Source organism: Lingula anatina, chromosome 2, assembly GCF_051362555.1.
Source record: "Lingula anatina isolate TDL-2025a chromosome 2, LinAna3.0, whole genome shotgun sequence".
NCBI classification, from domain to species: Eukaryota; Metazoa; Brachiopoda; class Lingulata; order Lingulida; family Lingulidae; genus Lingula; species Lingula anatina.
Window position 1 is genome coordinate 22397362 of NC_141768.1, and position 24721 is coordinate 22422082.

General features: G+C 36.0%; 4 protein-coding genes across 5 annotated transcripts; 2 read left to right on the plus strand and 2 right to left on the minus strand.

The window, feature by feature from the left end:
- Position 1: 1 nt before the first annotated feature.
- Positions 2-3110, minus strand: LOC106166345 (uncharacterized). Of its 2 annotated transcripts, none has more exons than XM_013544876.2 (2): positions 2894-3110; positions 2-2024 (listed from the first exon to the last, which is right to left on the minus strand). In XM_013544876.2, the coding sequence occupies exon 2, from the start codon at positions 1994-1996 to the stop codon at positions 179-181; it is 1818 nt and encodes a 605-aa protein (XP_013400330.2). In that variant the 5' UTR covers positions 1997-2024; positions 2894-3110; the 3' UTR covers positions 2-178. The 2 variants fall into 2 exon arrangements, with proteins under 2 accessions (XP_013400330.2, XP_086860673.1); XM_087004547.1 differs by lacking the exon at positions 2894-3110 and adding an exon at positions 2555-2575.
- Positions 3111-4651: 1541 nt separating this feature from the next.
- Positions 4652-15799, plus strand: LOC106163691 (uncharacterized). The gene is made up of 5 exons (XM_087003144.1): positions 4652-5172; positions 5523-6077; positions 6300-6563; positions 13621-14121; positions 14342-15799. The coding sequence occupies exons 1-5, from the start codon at positions 4764-4766 to the stop codon at positions 14404-14406; spliced, it is 1794 nt and encodes a 597-aa protein (XP_086859270.1). The 5' UTR covers positions 4652-4763; the 3' UTR covers positions 14407-15799.
- A 286-nt stretch (positions 15800-16085) lies between these two features.
- Positions 16086-18015, minus strand: LOC106166315 (adenosine 5'-monophosphoramidase HINT1). Its single transcript, XM_013544841.2, has 3 exons — positions 17846-18015; positions 17383-17487; positions 16086-16645 (listed from the first exon to the last, which is right to left on the minus strand). Exons 1-3 carry the CDS (start codon positions 17951-17953, stop codon positions 16481-16483), a joined length of 378 nt encoding a protein of 125 aa, XP_013400295.2. The 5' UTR covers positions 17954-18015; the 3' UTR covers positions 16086-16480.
- Positions 18016-18128: 113 nt separating this feature from the next.
- Positions 18129-24458, plus strand: LOC106166314 (ras-related protein Rab-31). Its single transcript, XM_013544840.2, has 7 exons — positions 18129-18253; positions 19966-20059; positions 20521-20590; positions 21032-21125; positions 21451-21480; positions 21817-21945; positions 22347-24458. Exons 1-7 carry the CDS (start codon positions 18211-18213, stop codon positions 22535-22537), a joined length of 651 nt encoding a protein of 216 aa, XP_013400294.1. The 5' UTR covers positions 18129-18210; the 3' UTR covers positions 22538-24458.
- The last annotated feature ends 263 nt before the right edge of the window (positions 24459-24721 follow it).

The following is a 24721-nucleotide window of genomic DNA, read 5'->3' on the forward strand; positions in this document are numbered from 1 at the left end:
CTTGGGTTTTTAGCATTTGTAAATGATTAATTTTGTAGTATTTATGTGCCCTTTGACATTGAATAGTAGTGTAACATTCAAATTTAATCATTTTATGAAAAATGGAATATGTGCCTATTATGTAGAGCATGCCTAAATGTGATACTACCTTGGGCAAATTGATGCAATAAGCAGCTTATTACTTTCTATCTAAGACATATTTTCCAATTTCGCTAAACATGGAGTTTGATTGTCTTAAAGTATTTTCATTTTCAAATTCTGGCGGGCTCGGTCTCGTCCAGTGAACTGCGTACACGTCAGTTCGCCAGTCAAATGTAGCGTTGTTAAGGTGATGTATGTTGGGGTCTTTATAGCCAGGTTTGAATATCGGGTGACATTTGAAATCAAAACATATTACTTGTAAATGCTTTTCCACTAAAAGAAGTTCAGGGTGCCTCTCATATGCTTTGTAAGGCATGAGACAAGCATTGTAATACCAGTCCCCAGTGTCTTCATATCGCTTCATTGTATCTGAAAAATAGTGCATAAATCTCGCATTCTTTTTTGCAAGGAGAGTACCCATGTTAAATTTATCAGGAAATGGGGGATGCCAATCCGGCCAGTCGTAATTGGCAACCACGTCATAGCCACGTAAATCGTCGATGGGCTTCACCCAGACGGCATCCCAGTCTGTGTATATTCCGCCGTATTTCAAAAGTATGTCCACCCGAAAAACGTCACTGATATGTGAATAATCATTAACCGGGTTTCCAAATATTGTTTCTGGCCAATCTCGAAAAACAAAGTGGACTTTTGGGTTCCCTTTTAATTTGTCCCAATATGGTCCTTTGGGTTCCTCGTTTCCATGTAAATACACAGCATCCACTTTAAGGACGTTCAAAGTGCTTTTCACACTTAAATATGCTAAAAACGGCATTTCTGTTCCTCCCATCCACACATAATGAGCAATGTTAGGTATCAGTGTGTCGTACGACGGAGCAGGAACGCGGATCTCTTCTGAACCATAAAACAGTCGTCTGCATAAAGCCCCAAACTCGTCCTTTCGTTCCCAGATTTGATGAGGATAAAGTGTATGATCTATGTGCAGGCAGTAGGAACGGTTGGATTCACGGTGAGTTATATGTGTTATACAATTACTAGTCATTGCAGGAAGTTTACTATCCGTTTTATTTAATAAACCGGAGATAAATTTCTGACTAGATATGCCTTTTGTAACCGCAGTCCTGTCTGCCCATATGGAACCTTGAACAATAGCTGTCGTTAAAGTTGCTTGAGATGTCACCGTGCCTTTTAAATATAGGTAAAGACGCTGTGTTTTCCTAATAAGAAAGTGGGGGTCTGATATCACGACGTTTTCGTTTAAGTATATTCCTCCATGGTCACTCAAGACGTTCAATATTTTATCTAATTTCTTCGAGTCGTCGGTTTGGCAACCTGCCATATCTGGCTCACTCTTAAAAACTAAAACTGGCACCTCTTCTTTGAGGTCGTTAATCCACTGGTTGTACCGGCGTAAGTCAACCTGAGGCATCGTTTCAAAATGGATGACAATTTTGTCCGCTCGGTGGATTTTGAAGGCGCTAAGAACGCTCAAATAATGTTGAAATTCAAAGACCCTACTGCCACACCAGATGTAATGGAAAACGTTCGGTATTGCTGACGAGGGAAGGATATCTTTCAAAGGATTCAAATCCGACATACCTCGATACAAGAAGTTCGTGTGTCTGTCTGGAAGAACGTCTCCTGTCGGCTTTCGTGAGTTTATTGGAGCGGCATCTTTGTGTTTGCTACCCAAATTAATAATTATTTTTTCCTTACATTTACAGTCACGTTGTCTGCTGTCACGATTTACGTCAACTGGAGGTCGGCTCTCATCCGAATCCCCATAATTCACTACAAGGGGTCCTTGGCGGGCAAAAAAGAAAACATTGATGAATAACGAAAGTGACACTAGCATCAAAAAACAGAAGACGATGGTGAAACGCATACGATCCATTCCTTTTGAAAGCTGGTATTCAACCCACCTGTAAAAAGAAAGATGTTAATTAGTTTAGGCTTTATGTATAAATATAATTCAATATTTTCTTGGGAAGAAACTCTATTTATACACATCCAACATAATCGAGGAGTCCCAAGCCAAGAAACTGTTTACAACTTCTTGCCCAAGCCAACATACCATACATGTATCCCGGTATATACCCCGACATAGCCTTCAACAGTAGGCCCTTCAGGTCCATGGTCTTATATTTATGCAAATGTAGGCTATACGTAACGAGTATTCGAAAACTTATGTCACGCAAAAATAATGGTTATTCACATTATCAATAGATTTCCATCTTTATTCAAGGCATTCTGACAAAATAAAAAAATGCTGTTTTAACTAGGCCTACTTATAGCCAAAGTGATGGTGAAATAAAGGGCGCTACTCTAAACTATAGAGATCACAGGTCTACTTTGTCAAAATAAACACGAATCGTTATATTTAATTTTCAAATCTCCCGCATAACTCTTGACTGAATACATATTATCTTTAAAGCGAAGTTGTTGAAAATACCATTAAAGTTCTCATGATGTATGTGCCAAAGGGAACACAGACCTGGGTGTAATATTGAGGAGACAGATATGCACCGATACAACGAAAGTGTGTCAAAAGGATTGGGGGTCGGTTATTGGAAGTTCATAAACATTTGTACATAGCCGTTCTTTTAGAAAATATTCTGCATTAAATGTCAATTATCATAACTTGTTGTCAACATGCCATTCAGTTGCTCGTTAGTTAGACACGTATTAATGAGTAGTACCTACATGTACAACCGCGACTTGCATTATAGGCCTACCTGTTGACCACGCCTATACTATACCCTAAATAAGAGACGTTTTTTCTAGAACTCACCTACATACAAGTCCACGGGATGCCTTGGAGTATCCTTCCTAACATTATATGGAATATGGTGATATCAAGTAGAAAATGTGCCTCGTAACTTTACTGAGCCCATTGCGCTTGCCTACCTATACGCAGGGGTGTGCGGATAACGTGTTGCCCTTAATAACACTTCGCCTGAGAACAAACAAAGCCACCAGGGCGTGAGCCATTGTTAGGGGCAGGCGGGTGGACCGATGACTTCATCGTATCTGTACAGGTAAACCGGTTACAGGTAAACGCCTTGTGCTGGGTACTCGATATTTTTAGATTAGGTACTATAAAACATTGGCAGGTTCAGGATCACCCCCGGGCGTGGCCTTACGGGGGAGGGGGGGGATGGGGAGGGGGGTTAATATGTCACGAAACATTTTCCCTGTTGGTACCCTATTTTATTATAGCATCGCGATTTCTAGCTCGACTGGTTCTACGGCTGATTTTTTTTCCTATTAACACCTGCATATTCCTCGTGATAACGTAAACATTCCAATATTTTGATTAATCTTTGGCCATAGTACTGGCAGATTTTAAAAAATACGGCCTTAAGGCTTTACCGGCATTTCCATGATTTACACATTTTTGCACATATTGATACAAATTATATCTAAATCAAAATGTGGAAGAGCAAATTTTAGGAATCTGGAATATTTTCAAGACACGGCGCATCTGAATATGGTAGAGCAGATTTCTATTACTACTCACTTGTAAAAAGGAAATATTCGAAAACTCCCTGCCTTTTACAGGCCAAATTATAAGGGCATATAAAAGGCGTTTCTAATCGCTCGAGTGTTTCCTTTTCTATGGCTAATACACTTCTTAAAAAAAACCTGAAAGATACTGCACCGTAATACCGTATACTTTATAGTTTTAAAAGTGCCGTGAAAGAAGAAAGCGCCTTTAAAAGTGACACACATTTTCCCGACGTTCTTATCACATTTGTACGCTTCTAGCTACCTGGCATTTCAAACATGCCTTCCTTTCAATAAATAACATTTTTATCGTTTACCGGTTTCACTTTTGATAACTATTCCTGAATAAAACCCGAATATGTTAGATTATATCTGAAAATCAGCGGTTTAATAGCTTGTGTGAAAGTACTCTCTTACGCCCATCTTTTCCCTCTAATTAAAAACGAGCACGATTACATTGGGCATAGTACATGTACATGTATTAAACAATATACGTGATAAGAAACGACGTGTTTACATTACAGTGTTTACGCAAGGCGCATTTATTTAAAAGTAGTTTCATCATCGTCAGGTGCTCCATACTCAGCCTCGTTTGCATTAATTCTAATCATCTTAAAGGGGTCGTATGAAAATGTCAGTAAATGGTTTATCAGTTAAATTATCACGGTGTCTTGTGTACATCGGTATAGTTCTCAGGTTACCAAGACAACAACAATTTTTGAGCCTATAGATATCTAATTTACCTAATTAATTTCCATGTTCGTTCTTTATATTTGCGATGGTCGGAGTCAAAACTCAAATAAAAAACAAAAGTATTTAGGTATTGTATGAAAAGTTTTACCTATTCAATCAAGTTAATCCCATCCCATATTTATGCTGTGTAATGGTATGACCGCGTCCTTTCATTAAGCCACTAACGAACCTGCGAAATACATGTTGCTCTTTGGTTACTAAATACATGTACAATGAATGTTACGGTGGTTCGACTTAAAAACGACGATCGGCATGAAAGGCTTTTTGAGATGATCCATTCTACTTGACCTGTACGTCACAGTCACGCGCTCGGCGCTATTTTTCGACACAGGTGATATATTATACCACAGCGGGTTTCTTCCGGAATTCGAATGGGAGAAGAGTCGTGAAGTATCAGAAGTATGGACCACGAAAATGCACAATTTAGGCCTTGGTACGGGACCACAGGGTTTTCATCAGAGGCCTACAGAAATGTCCCACCGGTGTCGCATACTACGTACCCTACAGCGCAAACAATGTCCGCATCTCATGAAAGGGGGTTTAAAAGGAAATCTTTGGTGGAAGCTTACTTGCTGTGGTTGGCACTTGGATTGTTTGGAGCACATCATTTTTACTTGAATCGTCCACTTTTCGGTATAATGTACCTGACTACTTTTGGACTTTGTGGTTGCGGGTGGCTGATAGATTTATTCAGGTTGCCGTGTCTGGTAAGGGATGCCAACAAACTGATCGAAGACAGGACGCCTATGCAACTCAGAAAGCGAAGCGTTGGGGATGCTTATGTATTATGGTTACCATTTGGCCTATTGGGTAAGGTTTGCGAGAAAAAATTAATACAAACACATATATGCAAAACATGTAAATTTGCTGAAATCATATGCCAATAATCTGCACAATTCCTCATTCATTCAAAGGACACGGGCGAATTTACCAGTATAAATTAAAAGACGGCAAGTTTTGTTATTGACTTAAATCCATGTTCAAAATATTATATTTTATCTATGTTTACATTAGAAGCCATTGATCTGCATAAATAGTGAATCGGATCAGGATTAAAACAAATGATGGGATTCTGAAAAAAAAATGTCAAGGAAGATTATGAAAATAGTATTTAGGAAATAGACTTTTTGGCAAATAACTCCGTTCCTTCGTGTTTATAGGGTGGCACCACTTCTATTTGAGGCGACCTGGGATAGGACTGTACTATTCCTTCACTTTGGGAGGCCTAGGGGCAGGATTTGTATATGACCTCTTTCGCATGCCATGCCTAGTGAAAAGGAGAAACAGAGAACTCGAAGTAGCGCTCCAACGTCCCCAAGACGCATGGAGATATCGTTACCGTTGTCATCTTGATGATGCCTATGGCTTGATATTTCCACTGGGTTTCCTTGGCCTTCATCATTTTTACCTCCGCCGGTTTAAATGGGGCCTGCTGTACTTATTTACGTTTGGAATTTTTGGTATTGGTTGGATCATCGATTTCTTCCGTCTTCCAAGTTTGGTGAAAGAAGCAAACCGAGAAAATCAACCAGTTCAAGCCCATGGATACATAGTAACCACAGCACGCCATCCATCTTTCCCTGGGCAAGCAGTGCCAAACAGCGGTCAAAGTCAATCGCTTACAACAGAACAGTCTGGCACATTTACACACGTTAATACATACAGTGGACCCCCAGTCAACTATGACCCTCCAACTTACCATGGGGGACCTCAAGGTGCGTTTGTCTTCCTATTTCGTATGTAAGAATTAAAAAAATTAATCTTAATTGAGAAATGGTATACCATCAGTTTGAAAAATCAATGTATTTTGAACGAGTTTTTGTCACATTAAACTAATCGTGGTATGTGACAAGTGAAATAGCCAGTAACGTTAAAAAGGTCTTTATTGCTATTTAAGCATACACTTATTATATCGTCGCTATTGTCTTATGTCACAGATCACGATGCTGTCCCACCACCCCCTTATTCAGAGATTGCCGGAGGACCATCACATGGCTTCCAGTACAACCAAGGGCAGTCACAGCCATATTTCTCTGGTTTACAGCAACAAAACCAGTATCAACAACAGCAGCAGCAATACCAGTGTCAACAACAACAGCAATACCAGTATCAACAACAAAGGGATCCATTCCAACAACAACAATACACTAACAACTATGGTGCCCTGGCACCTCATGCACCACCTCAAGAAAAGTCACATTAATTTATGTTCTCATTTTGTTATTTATTTCGATGACAGTTGTCACAAGATATCACAACGATCCTTCTTAAAAAAACTATCCGCAAGATGCCAAACCGCGTCTGATTTGATTAGGATATGGAATAGAGGAATATTCATGCAATTTTTTTGGGTTTGGTTGATTGTGTTCATATTGTTTTAGATGGAAACAGATTTTGTTGCGATTTTAATAATAATAACGATGAACAAAAATGATACTTTGAACAGCCAGACCTAGTAGGAATAAGAATCTTCTGTTAGTTAATATTGCTCTTAGGCGCAAACATAGTAATTTTATTAAATTCGTTTAAATAGTACTTATATACCATGGCCGGGGGGGGGGGGGGGGGGGGTTCGAACGAACAGGCACTTTTTGCCGGGAAAAGGTCCACTCTGGGTAAAATTGATAAAGCACACGAAGGTATCATCGTAAAAGGTCCCACCTTTGAAATTGCTGGCGCTGGACCTGCTTGTTGTTTATATGCAAACAAATATTCAACTCGGTAATTATCGCATGAATTTCATCACAGGGCCAGAGAAATATCCGTGAATATCTGGTGAAAAATCAATATGTGACCCTGGTAGACGGTACATAATCATATCGGAAAAGATTGTTAAATGTAACCATAACATCCACATTTTCATATTTACTTTTAGGTTCTTCACTTTGTTTTATTCACCTCGTCCTCATTTCTTTTCTGTTCCATGCTGTCTTCGTACTTTCAAATATACAGTATCTGTGGGACCCTCTCGTAACATGCTACACAGTGATTGATTATTCGGTGTCTGGCTGGTTATGTAACAGCTACCAATCTTGTAATTATACGATTCTGCATTTCAGCACAGTCACAAAACAGAAATGTTCAAAGCAAGTGAACAGCCAAAAAATACCTGTGAACATCAAATAAACCGACTTCTCTCAGTGGCCATGTAGAGCTGGTAGAGGGATCTTGACACCAGTCGCGTCTCCTTTCTGTGTTAGCATGTAGATTAAAAAAAATGAACAAAGGAGTATCTCAAACCGCGACGAATTCGTTTCGAATTGTGATACTATGTGTTGTTTTATTCTTTTATAAAGTAAACGGGTGATATAAAGCATGATAAAAAGCTCGTCACTTTCAGATATTTAACTTCAACTAGCTATAGCTTTTCTGTTCCAATTACATAAAAATAAACTATTGCGACAGGCAGTATCAGCAATATACCTGATATGTTGCACGTACATGTACTGATACTAATAAACATCTCAGCTAAAGATAGAACATTGTCAACCCTCAGCACTCAGAGGGCACCTGTAGGCCGACGAAGACCGAACACTGATAAATTGTGGAATCTATTTTCATCAAAATCCATTAATAACTTTTAGTTAGGCTGGTGAAAAACAAACAAACAAACAAACAAACAAACAAACAAGCAAACAAAAAGAGAAATTTAAAAAAAATAACATTATTCAGATAGCAAACAACTTGCACAGTTTGGAAAAATAGTTTTTAAAACCCAAATAATTTAATAACATTATAGAGTACACAAATCCGATATGCGATGTTTGAATGAATATATGTATTAAATTTAAGAGTTTTATACTTCTATGCAATATAAAACCAAATAAATAAATAAATAAATGAATAAATAAATAAATGACAAGATCTTTTCATGGGCAAAATTTTGAATTTTTTGCACTTTTTAAAACAAATTCTTAAAAATAGAACACTTCTATAGAGTAGTAGCAACAAAACCGAAATGCAGGCTTTTATTTTTATCGTATTCAGAAAAAGCACCACAAATGCAACACAGAAATGTATTATTAATTATTCTAAAACTAGAAGATCAGAGAGGCGATACCGCCTCCGGATATTCTACCACCAGCTGGAGTAGGCACATTTGTATGGAAAACCAAAAAAGGGATACCACCGCCAGAGTTGTGCTTGACAAGCTCTACAAAATGCAATAAACCAGAGCTCTCAAAAATGCCAAAAGAAGCTAAAAACAGCATAACTTTTGTCAAAATGGTCTGATCAAACTCATTTTCGAACTCAATCTGTAATTTCGTAACATTGAATACTCCTGTGATTTTCAAGCTAATAGGCCTATCGGTATTTCTTAAAATGTGTTTTCAGTGTACCCTGAGTGTCAGAGAAACGTAAAAGCTAGCTTGCTAAATATACCTCGTGGTGGAGTCGCTTTTGGTATTGTTGATATGGGTTATATATGAAATCAAGATCGAGCTGACAATACCGGAATCTAGAACCTAGGGTATTTCAGTGTTGTATCTATCTAAAAAAAGGGTAAATACCCATAACTTTTGAATAAATGGTCCGATCAGGCTGATTTTCAAACTCGACTTGTGTTGTATGAATAATCATTAGTTCTGTTAGTTTAAAGACATTTAGCCTATACAGTGTTAGCCTATCACTAAAAGTGATAGTCAAAAGTCAAAACCCTGAGGTTGAGTTGTTTGGCTATATTTTCAGGTCACACAATTAAAATTGTTATGTAGGCCTACTAATGGCATATTCAAGATGTGACTTCCAACCTCTGTGGACCTGAAGGCCTTTACTAGTCACATTTTTAACATCAGTGATAGGCCTACTTACACAATAAAAATTGGTGGTGATTATGGTTTTAAGCATTAGGCCTATGTAATATTGCATCAAAATTGGCGAAAATCCTATTTTGGCACTGCCACCATAATATTGACCTTTAAAGGAAAACCACGTTAGGCCTACATATGGCTCTCAAACTCGCAGAAAAAACTCATAGGACTGGAATACAGCTTGAATCAGAAAAACAGCCTAGTTGGACCGCTTTTGTGAAATGTTCATTTTGGCATTTCAACGTTTGATTTAGAATACCCACGGGCATGAACCGTATGGTAGTTAGGCCTACGTTTGCTGAATGACCAACTACGTAGGCCTATAGCAGATGATTAAGCCCTAGAAATTGCGCATGGTGGTGATTGTAATAATTGCATCAAAATTGACAAAAAAAAAAGAATATATATATATATATATATATATATATATATATATATATATATATATATATATATATATATATATATATATATGCCTATATGTTTTTTGTGCACTGCCACCACAATTAAACACTTTGAAAACAAGTAGGCCTAGCGTTACTTATTTTTTTCTAATTTATACAAATTTGTTGTTGAGCATTATTACGTATTATTGCATCAAAATTGACGAAAACATCTATTTGTGCATCATTTTTTTCCCAGTTTTTGTCGGTACATTTGACTTGGTTTTAAGGTTGTTGTTGTTGATGTTCAAGGGTTGTGCACCGTAACAGTAGCCTATATGAGAGGCCTGATTACCAGTAAATAAGATATCATCATGAAAACTGACATAGTGAACTTCAGCCTTGCAGACAGTTCACATAACATATTTGAGTCCTAGTTTTGAACACAGAAGCAGAGAAAATGCATTCCATTTACTCTACAGGGGTACGTACTTCTCTGTTTTGAATCAGTGACAGAAACGCTGCTGCACATGCGCGGGCGTTTGACACTTGTGGTGCTACTTCCGACTTGAAAATTTGGGCTTTGTCGGTATTGGGGTCTGGGTGTGGCACTCATTGCAATGCACCCTTGTCCAAAAATGGCAAAATTAAATGCTAATTATCTACCCTACGGAAGGAGTTACGGGAAAATTTTCTACAGACGGCTTTCCAAAAGTCATATGTGTAGATTTCAAATATACCCTCGGATTTGACCTTTGACCTTTACTTCAAGGTCAAATGGGCCAAAATTTTCAAAAAAATGAAATTTTTTACGAAAAAAAAATTTTTTGCCCTGTTATTCAGACACCACACAGACTTAACCAATAATATTATTGGAAAGTGTTACCCTTCAGGTCATCTTTCATCTCCGTGAATTTGGGGTCAATCGGTGCATTTTCACAGGAGTAGCGGCCATAAGATACCGAAACTGAAAACTGTCTCTAATTCGGGAACCGTTAATGCTAGAGACCCATTCTTTTTTGCATTTTGTAGAGCATGTAAAGCCCAACACTGGAGGTGGTCTCGGTTTTTTTGTATTCCATACGGTTTTCGAGTTACGCTGTATCAAAAAGTACATATTGGTGGTGAAAGGAAAATGTACGGAAGCCCACTGGTGCCATATGTAGAAAAAAAAATTATCTCGAAATTTCGAGATACTATTTTGAAATTTGAACAAAAAAAATTTACCACCAGCGTTAGCGCTGGCGGTACACATGGTTTCGGTCCCGTCCGGTCCGTTCCGCCGGCTCCGCCGCCATGTTACCGTTACCGCTTCTCCTCCTAGACGGTAAGGGCCCCCGTACCCATCTCATGGATTTAGGTCACCTATAATCTCAACTCGTTCCACGTAAAATTTGGGCTTTGTCGGTATTGGGGTCTGGGTGTGGCACTCATTGCAATGCACCCTTGTCTAAAAATGGCAAAATTAAATGCTAATTATCTACCCTACAGAAGGAGTTACGGGAAAAATTTCTATAGACGGCTTTCCAAAAGTCATATGTGTAGATTTCAAATATACCCTCGGATTTGACCTTTGACCTTTACTTCAAGGTCAAATGGGTCAAAATTTTCAAAAAAAATGAAATTTTTTACGAAAAAAAATTTTTTTGCCCTGTTATTCAGACGCCACACAGACTTAACCAATAATATTATTGGAAAGTGTTACCCTTCAGGTCATCTTTCATCTCCGTGAATTTGGGGTCAATCGGTGCATTTTCACAGGAGTAGCGGCCATAAGATACCGAAACTGAAAACTGTCTCTAATTCGGGAACCGTTAATGCTAGAGACCCATTCTTTTTTGCATTTTGTAGAGCATGTAAAGCCCAACACTGGAGGTGGTCTCGGTTTTTTTTGTATTCCATACGGTTTTCGAGTTACGCTGTATCAGAAAGTACATATTGGTGGTGAAAGGAAAATGTACGGAAGCCGACTGGTGCCATATGTAGAAAAAAAAAATTATCTCGAAATTTCGAGATACTATTTTGAAATTTGAACAAAAAAAATTTTTATCTCGAAATTTCGAGATAGCATTTTGAAATTTGAACAAAAAAAAAATTATCTCGAAATTTCGAGATAGCATTTTGATATTTGAGCAAAAAAATTTATCTCGAAATTTCGAGATAGTATTTTGAAATTTGAACAAAAAAAATGCTATCTCGAAATTTCGAGATAATTTTTTTTTTCAACATATGGCACCAGTCGGCTTCTGTAAAAATGTGCAGTACGGTAATGGATAATAAATTTTGAACTCCGGAAAAATAAAACATAATGCTTGGCAAAGCAGACAACTTGTGGTCAAAAATGACATTATTTTATCAAATTTAAACTTCTGCAACTTCAGAGAACCTCCCATTTCAAGAACTTTGACCAAAATGACCTTTTCTTTATTTTAATTAATTTTTTCTGTAGGCAATTTATGGCACATTATGGTAACTCCAAAATTATAACATTTAGTCCCTTATATCTCCAAAACTGGCAGAGATAGGTCCATAGTTACTATTGAAGTTGAATAGGAAGTCATATACTGGCAATCTTACTGTGACCTTGACATTGACCTTTGACCTACTTTTCACCATGAACTGAACTTTGCAAATTTTGCTTCCCTTTTATCTCCAAAACTGGCAGAGATAGGTCCATAGTTACTATTGAACTTGAATAGGAAGTCATATACTGGCAATTTTACTGTGACCTTGAAATTGACCTTTGACCTACTTTTCACCTTGAACTGAACTTTGCAAAATTTGCTTCCCTTTTATCTCCAAAACTGGCAGAGATAGGTCCATAGTTACTATTGAAGTTGAATAGGAAGTCATATACTGGCAATCTTACTGTGACCTTGAAATTGACCTTTGACCTACTTATCACCATGAACTGAACTTTGCAAATTTTGCTTCCCTTTTATCTCCAAAACTGGCAGAGATAGGTCCATAGTTACTATTGAACTTGAATAGGAAGTCATATAATGGCAATTTTACTGTGACCTTGAAATTGACCTTTGACCTTCTTTTCACCATGAACTGAACTTTGCAAATTTTGCTTCCCTTTTATCTCCAAAACTGGCAGAGATAGGTCCATAGTTACTATTGAAGTTGAATAGGAAGTCATATACTGGCAATCTAAATGTGACCTTGAAATTGACCTTTGACCTACTTTTCACCATGAACTGAACTTTGCAAATTTTGCTTCCCTTTTATCTCCAAAACTGGCAGAGATAGTTCCATAGTTACTATTGAAGTTGAATAGGAAGTCATATACTGGCAATCTTACTGTGACCTTGAAATTGACCTTTGACCTACTTTTCACCATGAACTGAACTTTGCAAATTTTGCTTCCCTTTTATCTCCAAAACTGGCAGAGATAGGTCCATAGTTACTATTGAAGTTGGATAGGAAGTCATATACTGGCAATTTACTGTGACCTTGAAATTGACCTTTGACCTACCTTACAATGAACTTAACTTTGATTGCACCATTTTTAGTTATATATATTTTTTGCATATTTTGAAAATTCTTGTTGATTGCATTTTTACAGCTTGTCAAGCACAAGACTGATGGCTGCACCCCTTATTTTGTGTATGTGGGGGTCTATACGAATGCGCTTGCTCCAGCTGGTGGTACAATATTCGGAGGCGGTATCGCCTCTCTGATCCTCTAGTTATATATATGTTTTCGTGTAGCACGTAAATTTTTGCTTTAGTAAATAATAGTACACTGTAGCAGTGTTAATAGTCTACGGGAATTGTTGTGCTAGTCTTCATGCATGTCAATATTATACATTCCAGGTATACTGACTCATAATCTCTTGTTCACATTCACTATAAAAGTGTGCTAGTAGAACAGAAAAGACAAAAAGTGACATTTGAAAAAAAGACGGAGGGGAATATCTGCAGGGCAATCAACATCCAGTTTTGGATTTATTTGGCATTAGACTTTGTACATGTATGCTCTTGAGAATTTCAGAAGCTCTAGAATTTTTGTTTCTGGGGTACCAAAAATTATTAAAATTGTATAATTTTCATGATGATTAACTTCTTGTATTTTAGGTTTACATCATTTCTATTTGAGGCGGCCTGGTATAGGATTGTACTATAGTCTCACTATTGGTGGGCTAGGGACAGGATATATTTTCGACCTCTTTCGCATGCCATTCCTGGTGAAACGAAGCAACAAGGAACTTGAAGAAGCCTTAAGACAGCCCCAAATCGCATGGAAATATTTTTCTACATGTTATCTAGATGATGCTTATTGCTTGATATTTCCACTGGGTTTCCTTGGTCTACATCATTTTTACCTCCGTAGGTTTAAATGGGGCCTGCTGTACTTGTTAACATTTGGTCTTTTTGGTATTGGTTGGATCATCGATTTCTTCCGCCTTCCAAGTTTGGTGAAAGAAGCAAACCAAGAAAACCAACCATCTCGAGCCCATGGATACCCAGCAACCAACTCACCCCTACCATCTTTCCCAGAACAAGTGGTGCCAAACAGTAATCAAAGCCCTGAACATGTTTACCCTAGAATGAATCAAGGTGCGTTTTTCTTCTTGTTTCAATTATATATATTTCCAACAAATAGAGTAAATACTTTTTAAACTTAGAGTCACTTTAAGTTTTTTTTTTTTTTTTTTTTTTTTTTGACAAGGCATTATGAATAACAGGTGACAAAGACATATCAAATAAAATAAAAATTTTGGGTCTTGCATTATTCACATTCAGACGTATACTGATTATCGCTATTCTTTTACATCAGGTCATGATGCTGCCCCACCACCCCCATATTCAGAGATTGACAGAGGGTCATCACAGGGCCTCTAGTACAACAGAAATTGATGACAAGTCAAACCTGTGCCTGAAGTAACCTAGATCATCACTGATCCCGCGTTGCATTTTTACCAGCGTGATAAGTTGGAAAAGGGTTATTGGTAGATTACTCTTCTTAGACATCTAATGGGCATAGTTTTATAATTAACTTATTAGTCAGTCATCATAATTGTCATGGGAAGCCTATTGAACATTGGGCTATGTATCCCCCTGCAGACTCCATGGGTGAAATCGGTATAGTGATACTGAAGTGAAGTTTCTGACACAACTTAAAGGGATAATAACTTTTTGTTTTGGCCAAAAAATGAATTTTCCTGGAGTAAACAACAATTTTCCCATACTTACTAATGGTTAATGAATCCATTTTTACATTCAAAGTTAGTCCCTGGTTTTTTTCTAAAAAGTTTGTTTTTTGTTATAATCTCTTAAGAGATTATAACAGAGTATAGCCATCGTCACGTGGTCTAAAGACAAGCTCAGATATCAGAATAATAGCTATAACTGCAGTTTTTGTGGTACAACAGAATAAATTATATTTCTATGAGTTATTCACAATGTTTTTTATTGTAAAATATAGGTCTGATACGAAGAGTTATTATCCCTTTAAAATGATATCATTCAATCTGACTGAGACTTGATGTTACATGAGGAGTATATATTTTTTTTACTCAGAACAATGTGTTTACTCTCAGGGTCAACAGCCTTTAAGGCCTTAAGATTCTTTATAAATCAGCTTTATCTGTGCAAATTTAAGTAGGCCAAGTACATGTAAATATTGCCTGCCTTACAGTCCCATTGTGTACTGCAACTTCTGTTATGCCAAGCCCAAAAAATGTAAATATGGAAGTTATCTTTGTTGTGAATTTTATACCAAGTACTATTGTTCATTAGTGTCATAGTGGTGATTTCACGACCAAACCTCATTAAAAACTTTCACATTTAAATCAAATTAAATCAACATGTGGTAAAAATTGTTCAGATGTCTCAATTTTAATATTACATGAATCTGTTAATGTATTTTATTTATTGGAAAGAACTGTAACCAAGTTTTAAAAGGATGTTTTCATTTTAAAAAGAATTGAAAAACTTTATTTATGGCTTCATCTCCTAATTAAAGTTTGTATCAGGGTCAGTTTAATTATGTTAAAGGTTTCTAATAATATGTCTTAATTTTGTAAACTGGCTTTGATATCTCTGCCTTTCTTTAGGAATATTTTGTGTGCATTAGTACATAAGGAGAATTTTGTATTGTAATCAGAGAAAGATCAGGGATTGGAGATCAGAGATCATCAAAGTAAGTTTGGTCAGTGGAACCAATAGCTGGATTGTCCCAGTCTTAGGAGACTCCTGATCTCTCAGCCAGAAAAATAAACATAGAGATAAGTCAGTTAGTAGTTGATCTTTGGAAAAAATATCATAGCCCTTGTTTTATTTGCTGGAGAAGTAGCTCAGACCAAGTGTCCATTGTGATATTAGAATCAAAACTTTGTTGGAAAGTGGCACATAGCAAGGCAATGTCCTGTAATATATTAGTCAATCGTATTTTCAGAAAAATATGCTATTCTCATTATAATAACATTCACTATTTTTTTCCTTCTAGTCATAATCTATAACAGACTGGTGTGAAGACAAATGTTTGTTCAGAAGCATTATTGCAATTAAGAAACAGGACCTTATGATCATTAAAATCTGTATTTTTATGATAGGTCCTATTCTTCACACCCCATCACAAGCACTACAATTGTAAGATCAATACTTTATTTACCACTATCTCTTAAATATTACTTGACATGATACTGATGAATAAAGAACTTTTTACTATGGAATTTTAAGTAAGGTATGCAACAACATGATATCAAATATCTTGAGCTAGAGACAAGAGTCATCCGATCAACTAATTGAAAGTAAATTGAAATTTCACAGAAGGTGATGGGGTTCTTGAACAATAAATTCAGCTATGATTATTAATAGCATTGCAAAAAATCATTGTTGATTTAATATTTCATAACCTAGGTTATTATGGTTCCCTTCAGCCTCTTATGGGATGTCTTTCTGCTGTTCCTATGCTTTATCCAGGTGGCCAGCCCATCTGGCGCCCACCCATCACATGGATATGAAGGTGGTACACAGACTGTGCCCCTTCTGCACCATCATTGACAACAAGACGAAAACCTTTCTCCAGACCCAACTCCTTGGCTACCTGCTTGGCAACAAGGAGTAGGTGGCCTAGCATCTGAAAATGCATGAAGAAAGCACTCTTTTAGCATCTTTACCAGATTCAGTTTAAAGGGGGGGTTAATAAATTGTGATTCAGTTTTGCACTCAATCACTACTCACCATATGTTACTCATCTATCAAACTACAAATAATTCTTCATTTATGATGCAATTCCACTCTACAGTTAACAGTTAGCTTGTAACCATACAGTGACTTGCAGACAGTGTGAAATCTATGATAATATACACCTGTGCTGGATGCAAGATGTACTGCACACCCAGGTGCAACTAAAACTGTACATGTGATTTATGTACAAACCCCGTCCACCTTCAGATATATCTCAGCTGGAAATGTTTAACCATGCTATTTTGGCGTTCATGTGTGTGTCAGGAAGTTTGGGTGAGAAAAAGCTGGTAGAAACAATCTGCCTGATAAATAAGTGACTTCCTGAATGCAGTCCACAAAAGGATTTTATCCACAAACAGCAGTTTGAACAGTAATCAAAACAAATTGGCATGGTTTTCTGCATATATGGTAAACCCCTGGAGGTGAACCACATTTTTCTCAAACAGTGCAACACTGCTACAGTTTTGAAATAATTGCTTGTATGTTTGTTGATGGCTTAATTGTTAATGTGTATTTGGTAACCTTTGATAAATGTGCATGAAAGATTTTTACTTACTGTTAAATTTAATATGTTTCAAATTAACATTTGACAAATTTTGTCGATATTAACCAAAGCAGTGTGTATACCTCTTTGTCTCCATCCTCGGCCTTTGAAAGCTGTGACAAAGGTTTGCGTGGAACAACCAGGAAATGAATGGGTGCCTGAGGTGAGAGATCATGAAAAGCAACACACTGGAATTGAAAATGAGAAAATGCTGATTTATCAAATTTGGTAAATGGCTGCTAGATTGCCAAATGTGAGGTCTAGAATTGAAAATGTTTTTGCCAAGAATCAGTAAGATGAAAACAACAATAGAGAGGTGAACCCTAAATAATGTAATACATGTCTAGAAATGCCCTTTTAGTAACTATAAATTGATCTCATGAACGCATCATAAAACCTATATAAATCACAGTGTGGTCCGTTACCAGGTGGTACAACATATCCAGTGAACCAGACAGCAGTAGAAACAAACACAAATAAACAAATAAACATATGCAAAATCTGTTATATATGCACACATTTCTAAATTAAAATTACACCCAGCACCTTATCGTCTTCGTGGATGAATTTGCATGGTATTTCACCACGTGTTATTTTTCCAAATATCGTGTCTCCACCGGCGCTAGCGGTCTGAGCCTTCTCCACCTCGGACATCGTGTTGCCTATTTAATCAGAGTCAGATTTGTATAAGTAATCGAGTTTCGCAATTTTTGTACATAAATTTTCCTCGTAAGAAGAGGCATATCAACTGTTATTTTAGGTAAAATGAAAAGAATGTAATTGAAATTTTTTTTATAATGCGCACCGTAGTCTGGAATTCGAAAATATTTTATTTATTGAAAGTCAAGGTCGCATAAATTGGGTCAGCTGTCAAGAACAGGAAACATGAGAGTTGTCGTTGCTCTTCTAACATGAAGCAGATTGAAGCAAAAATTGTAGTACTTGGCTCTCAGGGTAAGGAAATAACGTACAGTAGGCTACAAGAGGGAGCGTTAGATTTCTAGAGCAAGAATATGTGTATACTTTAACTGAAAAAATTACCATAGTTTTAGGATGGGTACTGCGTATGTGTTACCCTTGCTCTCTCAACCCCACTTGTTGCACTTGAGGGAATAACATCGTCTCATGACTCCTGAGCACGTGCATAAACAACACCTGGTGCTATCGGTATCTTTAAAGGCTATCTTATCCCAAAATTTCCCATTTTATCGCTGCGTAATTTAGTTTGGGGTTTAATTTAAGGCGATCTTTTTCAAATGCTGCATTATTTTTAGCTTGCTTTTTCTGTCTCTATCACTCCTATTCAAATTTTCTGTATTTACTGAGCATGCTAGAGCTAAAGATAGGTAGGTGTAGATAACTTTGTTATTCTGATTCAGCTTCAAGTCACAGAGCCAAGCATGTGCCATTTGCTTTTCCTCTCAATTTAACACATATTACAAATATTTAAGCCAACAAGTAATAGCCACTAAAAGTGCTGTAGGTTAATTAGTTAAGATTATCAACTCTTTTACCAGTAAAGCTGCAATAAAATTTTAAAATTAATGAAGGCTATCATCCACATAATACAGTATGCAAGAAATTTTTACAAGTGATATTTTCAGCCCCAAAACAAACTGCTGGGCAGAATGTTCATCAAACAAAAGATTACCTTTAAATTAAAATACAATAAATTGTTTACTTGTAAAAATATACAATATTGGGAATCCATTACCCTGCTTGAATCAAGTTGTGTTATAAACTTTATAAAGTACCAATAGTAAGAATTGAACAGATTGAAAGAGATCTGCTCCTGTGAAGTTATTTGTTGCAATAACAAAGGTAAGACAATGAAAATAATTTATTAAGGACATCCTTTCTGTAGTCTCACATGACATCACTCAGTACGTGGTACTGACAGCCTTATCTCAAATGTTTTTTATTGGTGTATGAAGACTTATCTGCAGGTAGTTGATGTCAAATACACTAGTTAAACTGTTACATAGTGTGTGGGCATCTTTTTGAATGCTTTTTTTACTACATTATGACAAAAAGGTTAAAGATAGGTCAAGCAATTGTTAGCTACATGTGGTACTCACTTATTTACTTACTTAACAAAATAACAAAAGTATCATAAAGCAGTTTTTCCTGAGGTAAACAAAAATTTTCATATTCTTTTAACTTTCCAGTAATTAATGAATTCCTGTGGACATTCACAGTTAGTTGATTGTTTTTTAAGTGTGCTTTCTGTATAATCTCTTAACAGATTTACTGAGGATAGTCATCTGTGAATGTCCATGCAGTTTCAGTGGCAAGCTCAAGTTTCAGAATAAACACTGTTTTGGTGGTAAAATGGAATTTATTATATTTCTGTGTGTTGATTACAATGTATTTATTGGGGAATTTTGAATCTCATGTGAAGAGTTGTTATCCCTTTAATACAGCAACAGTATTATAACACTTTTCATTTATACATTCTTACACTATACTATTCCACTAGAGAATAATGAAACTCATTGGAGAGAGGCAATCTGAGATGATTTTCAGTATATACTGCACCTATTAGTCTTCACTCCAGTGCTGCATTGATAACAAAAGAAGGAGACTATATGTGTATCAGATTTGTTCTTTGCAGACATAGTGTTTTAGTTGCCCAATAAATCATTAATATTTATTTGATATTCTAGGAGTTGGCAAAACCAGTGTTGTGACCAGATATGTTACTCAAACATACAAACATGTCAGTCCTACCATTGGGGCCTCCTTTTTCACCTGCAAAGTGTAAGTCACAATCATCAATCAGATACTTGGTAGATAAACTGTCTGTTTGCTTTGATATTTTTTGGCCTACAAATGTTAAATGGCCTAGGTATAATTTGTATTATATACCAGATTCTCAAAATGATTTTTCAGATTTTGCATTGAAAACTTCTCATACATTTGTGAATAACCATCTGTCATTACACTTCTGGTCATGTGTTTTATAGTTCACTATCAGTATAATTACCTCCATCAGTGTGATTTATGAAGTGTCTTCTGTAGTCAGATTGACAAATCAGCTTCAGAGACAGAGTAATATACTGTAATTTTAGTTAAAGCATGGATGATGATGGACTGTCTTAATTTATTGTTTAGAACACCAAGATTATCCTGTATTATTTGGTAGAAATCAATATGCTTCAGTTACTAAAATTCTCTTGATAAAAAAGTAGAAATATCAGGATTAAATGTGTACTTTTCAGGACCATAGGGGACTACAGAGTGAAAATGAGTGTGTGGGACACAGCAGGTCAGGAGAGGTTCAGATCTATGGTACGTAGCAGGAGCTTCACATGTCTTGTTGCTGTGGTGAGCTTCACATATCATATTTCCTTGGTGAACTTCACGTGACATGTTGCCTCATTTGAGTAATATGAGTGGAGTGAAGCCCCATGTATTGTTGTCTGCCTATGCTTTATTGCTATTGATCTGCCACACCTATAAAATAGAACTTAGATATCTTTTATATGGATTTTTGTAATTTTGCTATGATGGTGTCTGCCCAGATAGAGAAACTTATTTGTAAATATATGTAGCTCATTATCTGAGTCCCTTACCCCTTATCTTAAACATATATAAACAGTTGATTACACCTACTGGGCTGGACTCCAAGAGCTATTTCTGTGACTAGGTCATTTGGAGGCTACTAATCAGAGTTGTACATTGAATGTATGTGCTGATTATGTAACTATATTATTATCACTGTCATTCCAGGCTCCCATGTATTACAGGAAAGCCAATGCTGCAATGCTTGTATATGATATTTCTAATAAAGACTCTTTTGATGATATAAAAATGTGGGTCAATGGTAAGTAGTGGTTCTGCACATATCTGTATTTAACTTGTAGTAATACATATATAATTTTAAACTGTCTGTAACATCAGGCAACATTTAAGATACAAGATATTTGAAAAATAATATTGTCCCCAAATATTGTTAAACAAGAAAAGTACCAATTTTTGTCAACCATCAAACTTATTTTATAGGGATAAAGTATTACATAAGTACAAAATCAAATGTTGCATAAAGAAAAAAAAATGTTCATTGCCAACAGCAGTACTTAGGAATAATGAAAAATACACAATTTATATTGATGATAAATAATTAACTTGAGTAATTTTTTATATTTCAGAGTTGAAGAAGAACATTGACAGCTATGTAGGTAAGGTGTTAAAATTACATAGAAGATGGAACAAGTGCTTCCTTTTCCTTTATCAGAAACAAAAATACATGCCCCTGCATTGATGTTCCAGAATATTGCTAGAAAATGAATAACTGTTTAACTGTTATACATTGTATTTTGCAGCAACATGCATGTAAATGCCCAGTTATGCTTTTTGCTTGAAAAATACCGGTGTATCTCTCTTTATCCCCACTCCATTTCGATAGAACTTTGGGATTAGAATTCCATACAATGATACATTGTAAGATGGTCATTTATGGAGTTGTAAGAATTGTTTTTACTTTTGCTAATTAATAGTTTTTTTCCAAATTTTAGTTCTCTGTTTACTTGGAAACAAATGTGATTTATCCGAAACAGAGCGGGAGGTGAAGACGGACGAGGCTCAGGAGTATGCTGCTTCCATTGATGCCCTGTTCTATGAAACATCTGCTTTATCAGACATAGGTGAAGTTGTTATAGAATTTTTTTAATCTGTGTAATGTGTAGTGTTTCAGCTGATAATATTGTTCTTTTTGCAGATAAACTGCAAACGTTATGTACTGATATCATTGAGAAAAAACATTGTTAGATCAAAGATTCTGTACATTTGAAATTGTTACGTTTTACAATGTGAGATTTTGCTGTTGTTGCTGATTATGACATAGAAAATGCAATAGTTTCTTTATCATGCATGAATACATCTCTATTGAATTAAATGCAGCTTGGTGAATAAACAAGACACAACTGTTCTAAGCTAAACATACCCAGCATAGCTGGCATCAGTTATTTCTGTCAAAATAGTTAACATCAAACTATTTAACAACTTTTACTTCTCACTTTACATTGACAAGTTGTCATCTTTCCAGGTATTCAGGATGCTTTCATGAAAGTTGGAAAAAAATTAATAGACTTGATAGAAAACCGACCTGATCTTCACATAGAGGGATTGGAACAGTATAATATAAGACAAAATGGAGAACTTGCTGGAAACCAGGCAGAGGGGTCTGTACGTCTAGAAAATACGACAGAGGAAAAGAAAAATTGTTGTGGGAGATGACATCTTTCATTGATATACAGTGATAAAAACAAATTTCTGAGATACTCAGTTTTCCCTGGGGTTTAACCATTTATCCATGCTACAATTACCTCAAACCAGCAAAATTAATGAAACCATGGTTTTGTTTGTAAATGGTTTAGTACAATTCCTGGGTGGAAAGTGGCCATGGTGCTGAATGGTTTTCCAAGTCAATGACCTTAATAATGTAATAGAGAATTAGTTTATTACATGTATATATAATAAGACAAATGATGAAAATATATGTTGTGATACATGTTCAGGTTGATTCTGTCTAGTTTTATAAGATCATTCCAGTTAACAATGGATGATTTGGAATGATGAGAAAAGTACAGTTCAACTTGACTGCAAAATTTATCATAAATCTGCCTCAAATATTTTTTCTTAGAAGAGTTACAAATGTATGTAGTGTGTGGGCATATTCATCAGCTCAAAAAGACAGACATAGTACAAGTTACCAGTTTTAGGTTACATGGAGAGAGTCAAGTGTTTAAAAACACATACTCTGCCTGTGTTTCTTTGCATATTGTGATCCTGACATCATGATATTTGGGTTGTCTTGGGAAAAATAAGTTAGTAATCACTGGAGCTTGGGCAATTGCGTTTGGCTGTCTTTAAGTCCAATTACCATTCCTGTTTGTAGTCAAAATGCACTGTATCAAAACCTGAAGAGGTAAAGAAAATGGGAAATCTGTTTTTTTTTTTTTTTTTTTTGAGTTGATGCATACGAAGAAGTTTGAGTTTAGAGAAATCAGCATTTGTGGTTTTGTGGAGGATCTTGTATCAGTTTTAGCTGATATTTGGGGGCTTCCACTCTGGTAAAAAATTCATCTTCCATTCCATTGCTAGTGTCAGGTTTTTCAATGAGATTACTTTTTTAACCATCTTGTCTTGCCCATCTAGTCTCTGTTGCTTCTTGAGATGTCAGATAATTATGAATTTCAGATCAACGGGTATTTTTGGTATAACATGGCATTGATAGTAGAAATCCTTAGTAATATGTAGACTTAAGACATGCACAAAATCATTTCATGCTGGTCATGGTGTTAAAATTTGGCTCATTAGTAGAGTCTTAGTTTTTGAGAAATCAGTACCAGCTTTTTTTTTTCACCTTGTAAAGGTGCTTTGTGCTAATAATGCTTATATGTAGAAAATGGGACCAATTAAAATTTTTGATTCATCGTGTGCAATTCATTCTGTCTAATTCTTTTATTTATTTATTTATTTATTTATTTATTTATTTATTTATTTATTTATTTATTTTTCACCAGTTGTACTCCCTTGTGCTGTCTGTTTTACAGAGAAGTTTTACATCAAGATATCTTTGCAGATTGTTCTCCAGATTTGAAAATAAATTTTTTGTATAGATTTGACCAAATTGAAGAGGGGGTGGGTATAATGTATTTAGATAAGATATTTGTGTGCAGATTAGAAGATAAAATGGATTACTTTTTAGACAGATTCGGGGGAATTGCAGGAGACCAGCTCAGGTGGTGTGAATGCTGTAGGCTACTGGGCTTGCTTTGAATATACATGTAAAATGACTTGTGTTCCAGTCTGGAGTTTTGACAATATGTCTCTTACTGGGTGTCTCCTTCCTTTTTTTGGGGGGGTGGGTTGGATTTGGGGAGGGGGGGAATGACAAATAATTGCCTGTTTTTGTATAATTGTAGTGTTTTCTCAGTGCTAGTTGCTGTTATGTGATGTATTGCTTAAGTGTGCATCAAAGATTTACATTTTCAGATCTTTAAATTAAAACTAACATTTTAAAATAATCTGTATTTTGAATTGAAATTGTATACATGTTATTGTTAAACATATATTTCTGTTATGTATGTATATGACATTAAGAAAATGTTTATCAAACAATAATCTGAAAATAAACAGTACATTGTGAAACATTTTCTTGGTATTAAGAGATTGAAAGATCTTGCTCTATTTAAAGTTAGTATTTATGGGCTTACTGTAATGCTATCACTAAAAATTCTACATTACAGTCCCCACTAGCTGTAAAGGCTAAGTCTTTTTGTACCTGATGACTCTTTTTCCAACATTATTGAAAAAAACTGAAAAGAGCAGGGGTTTCTGTAAATGAACTCGTACGAAAATTATGTGTTAGCAATAAGATCTACACTTGAATATGCCTGCCAAATTTGGCACCCATAT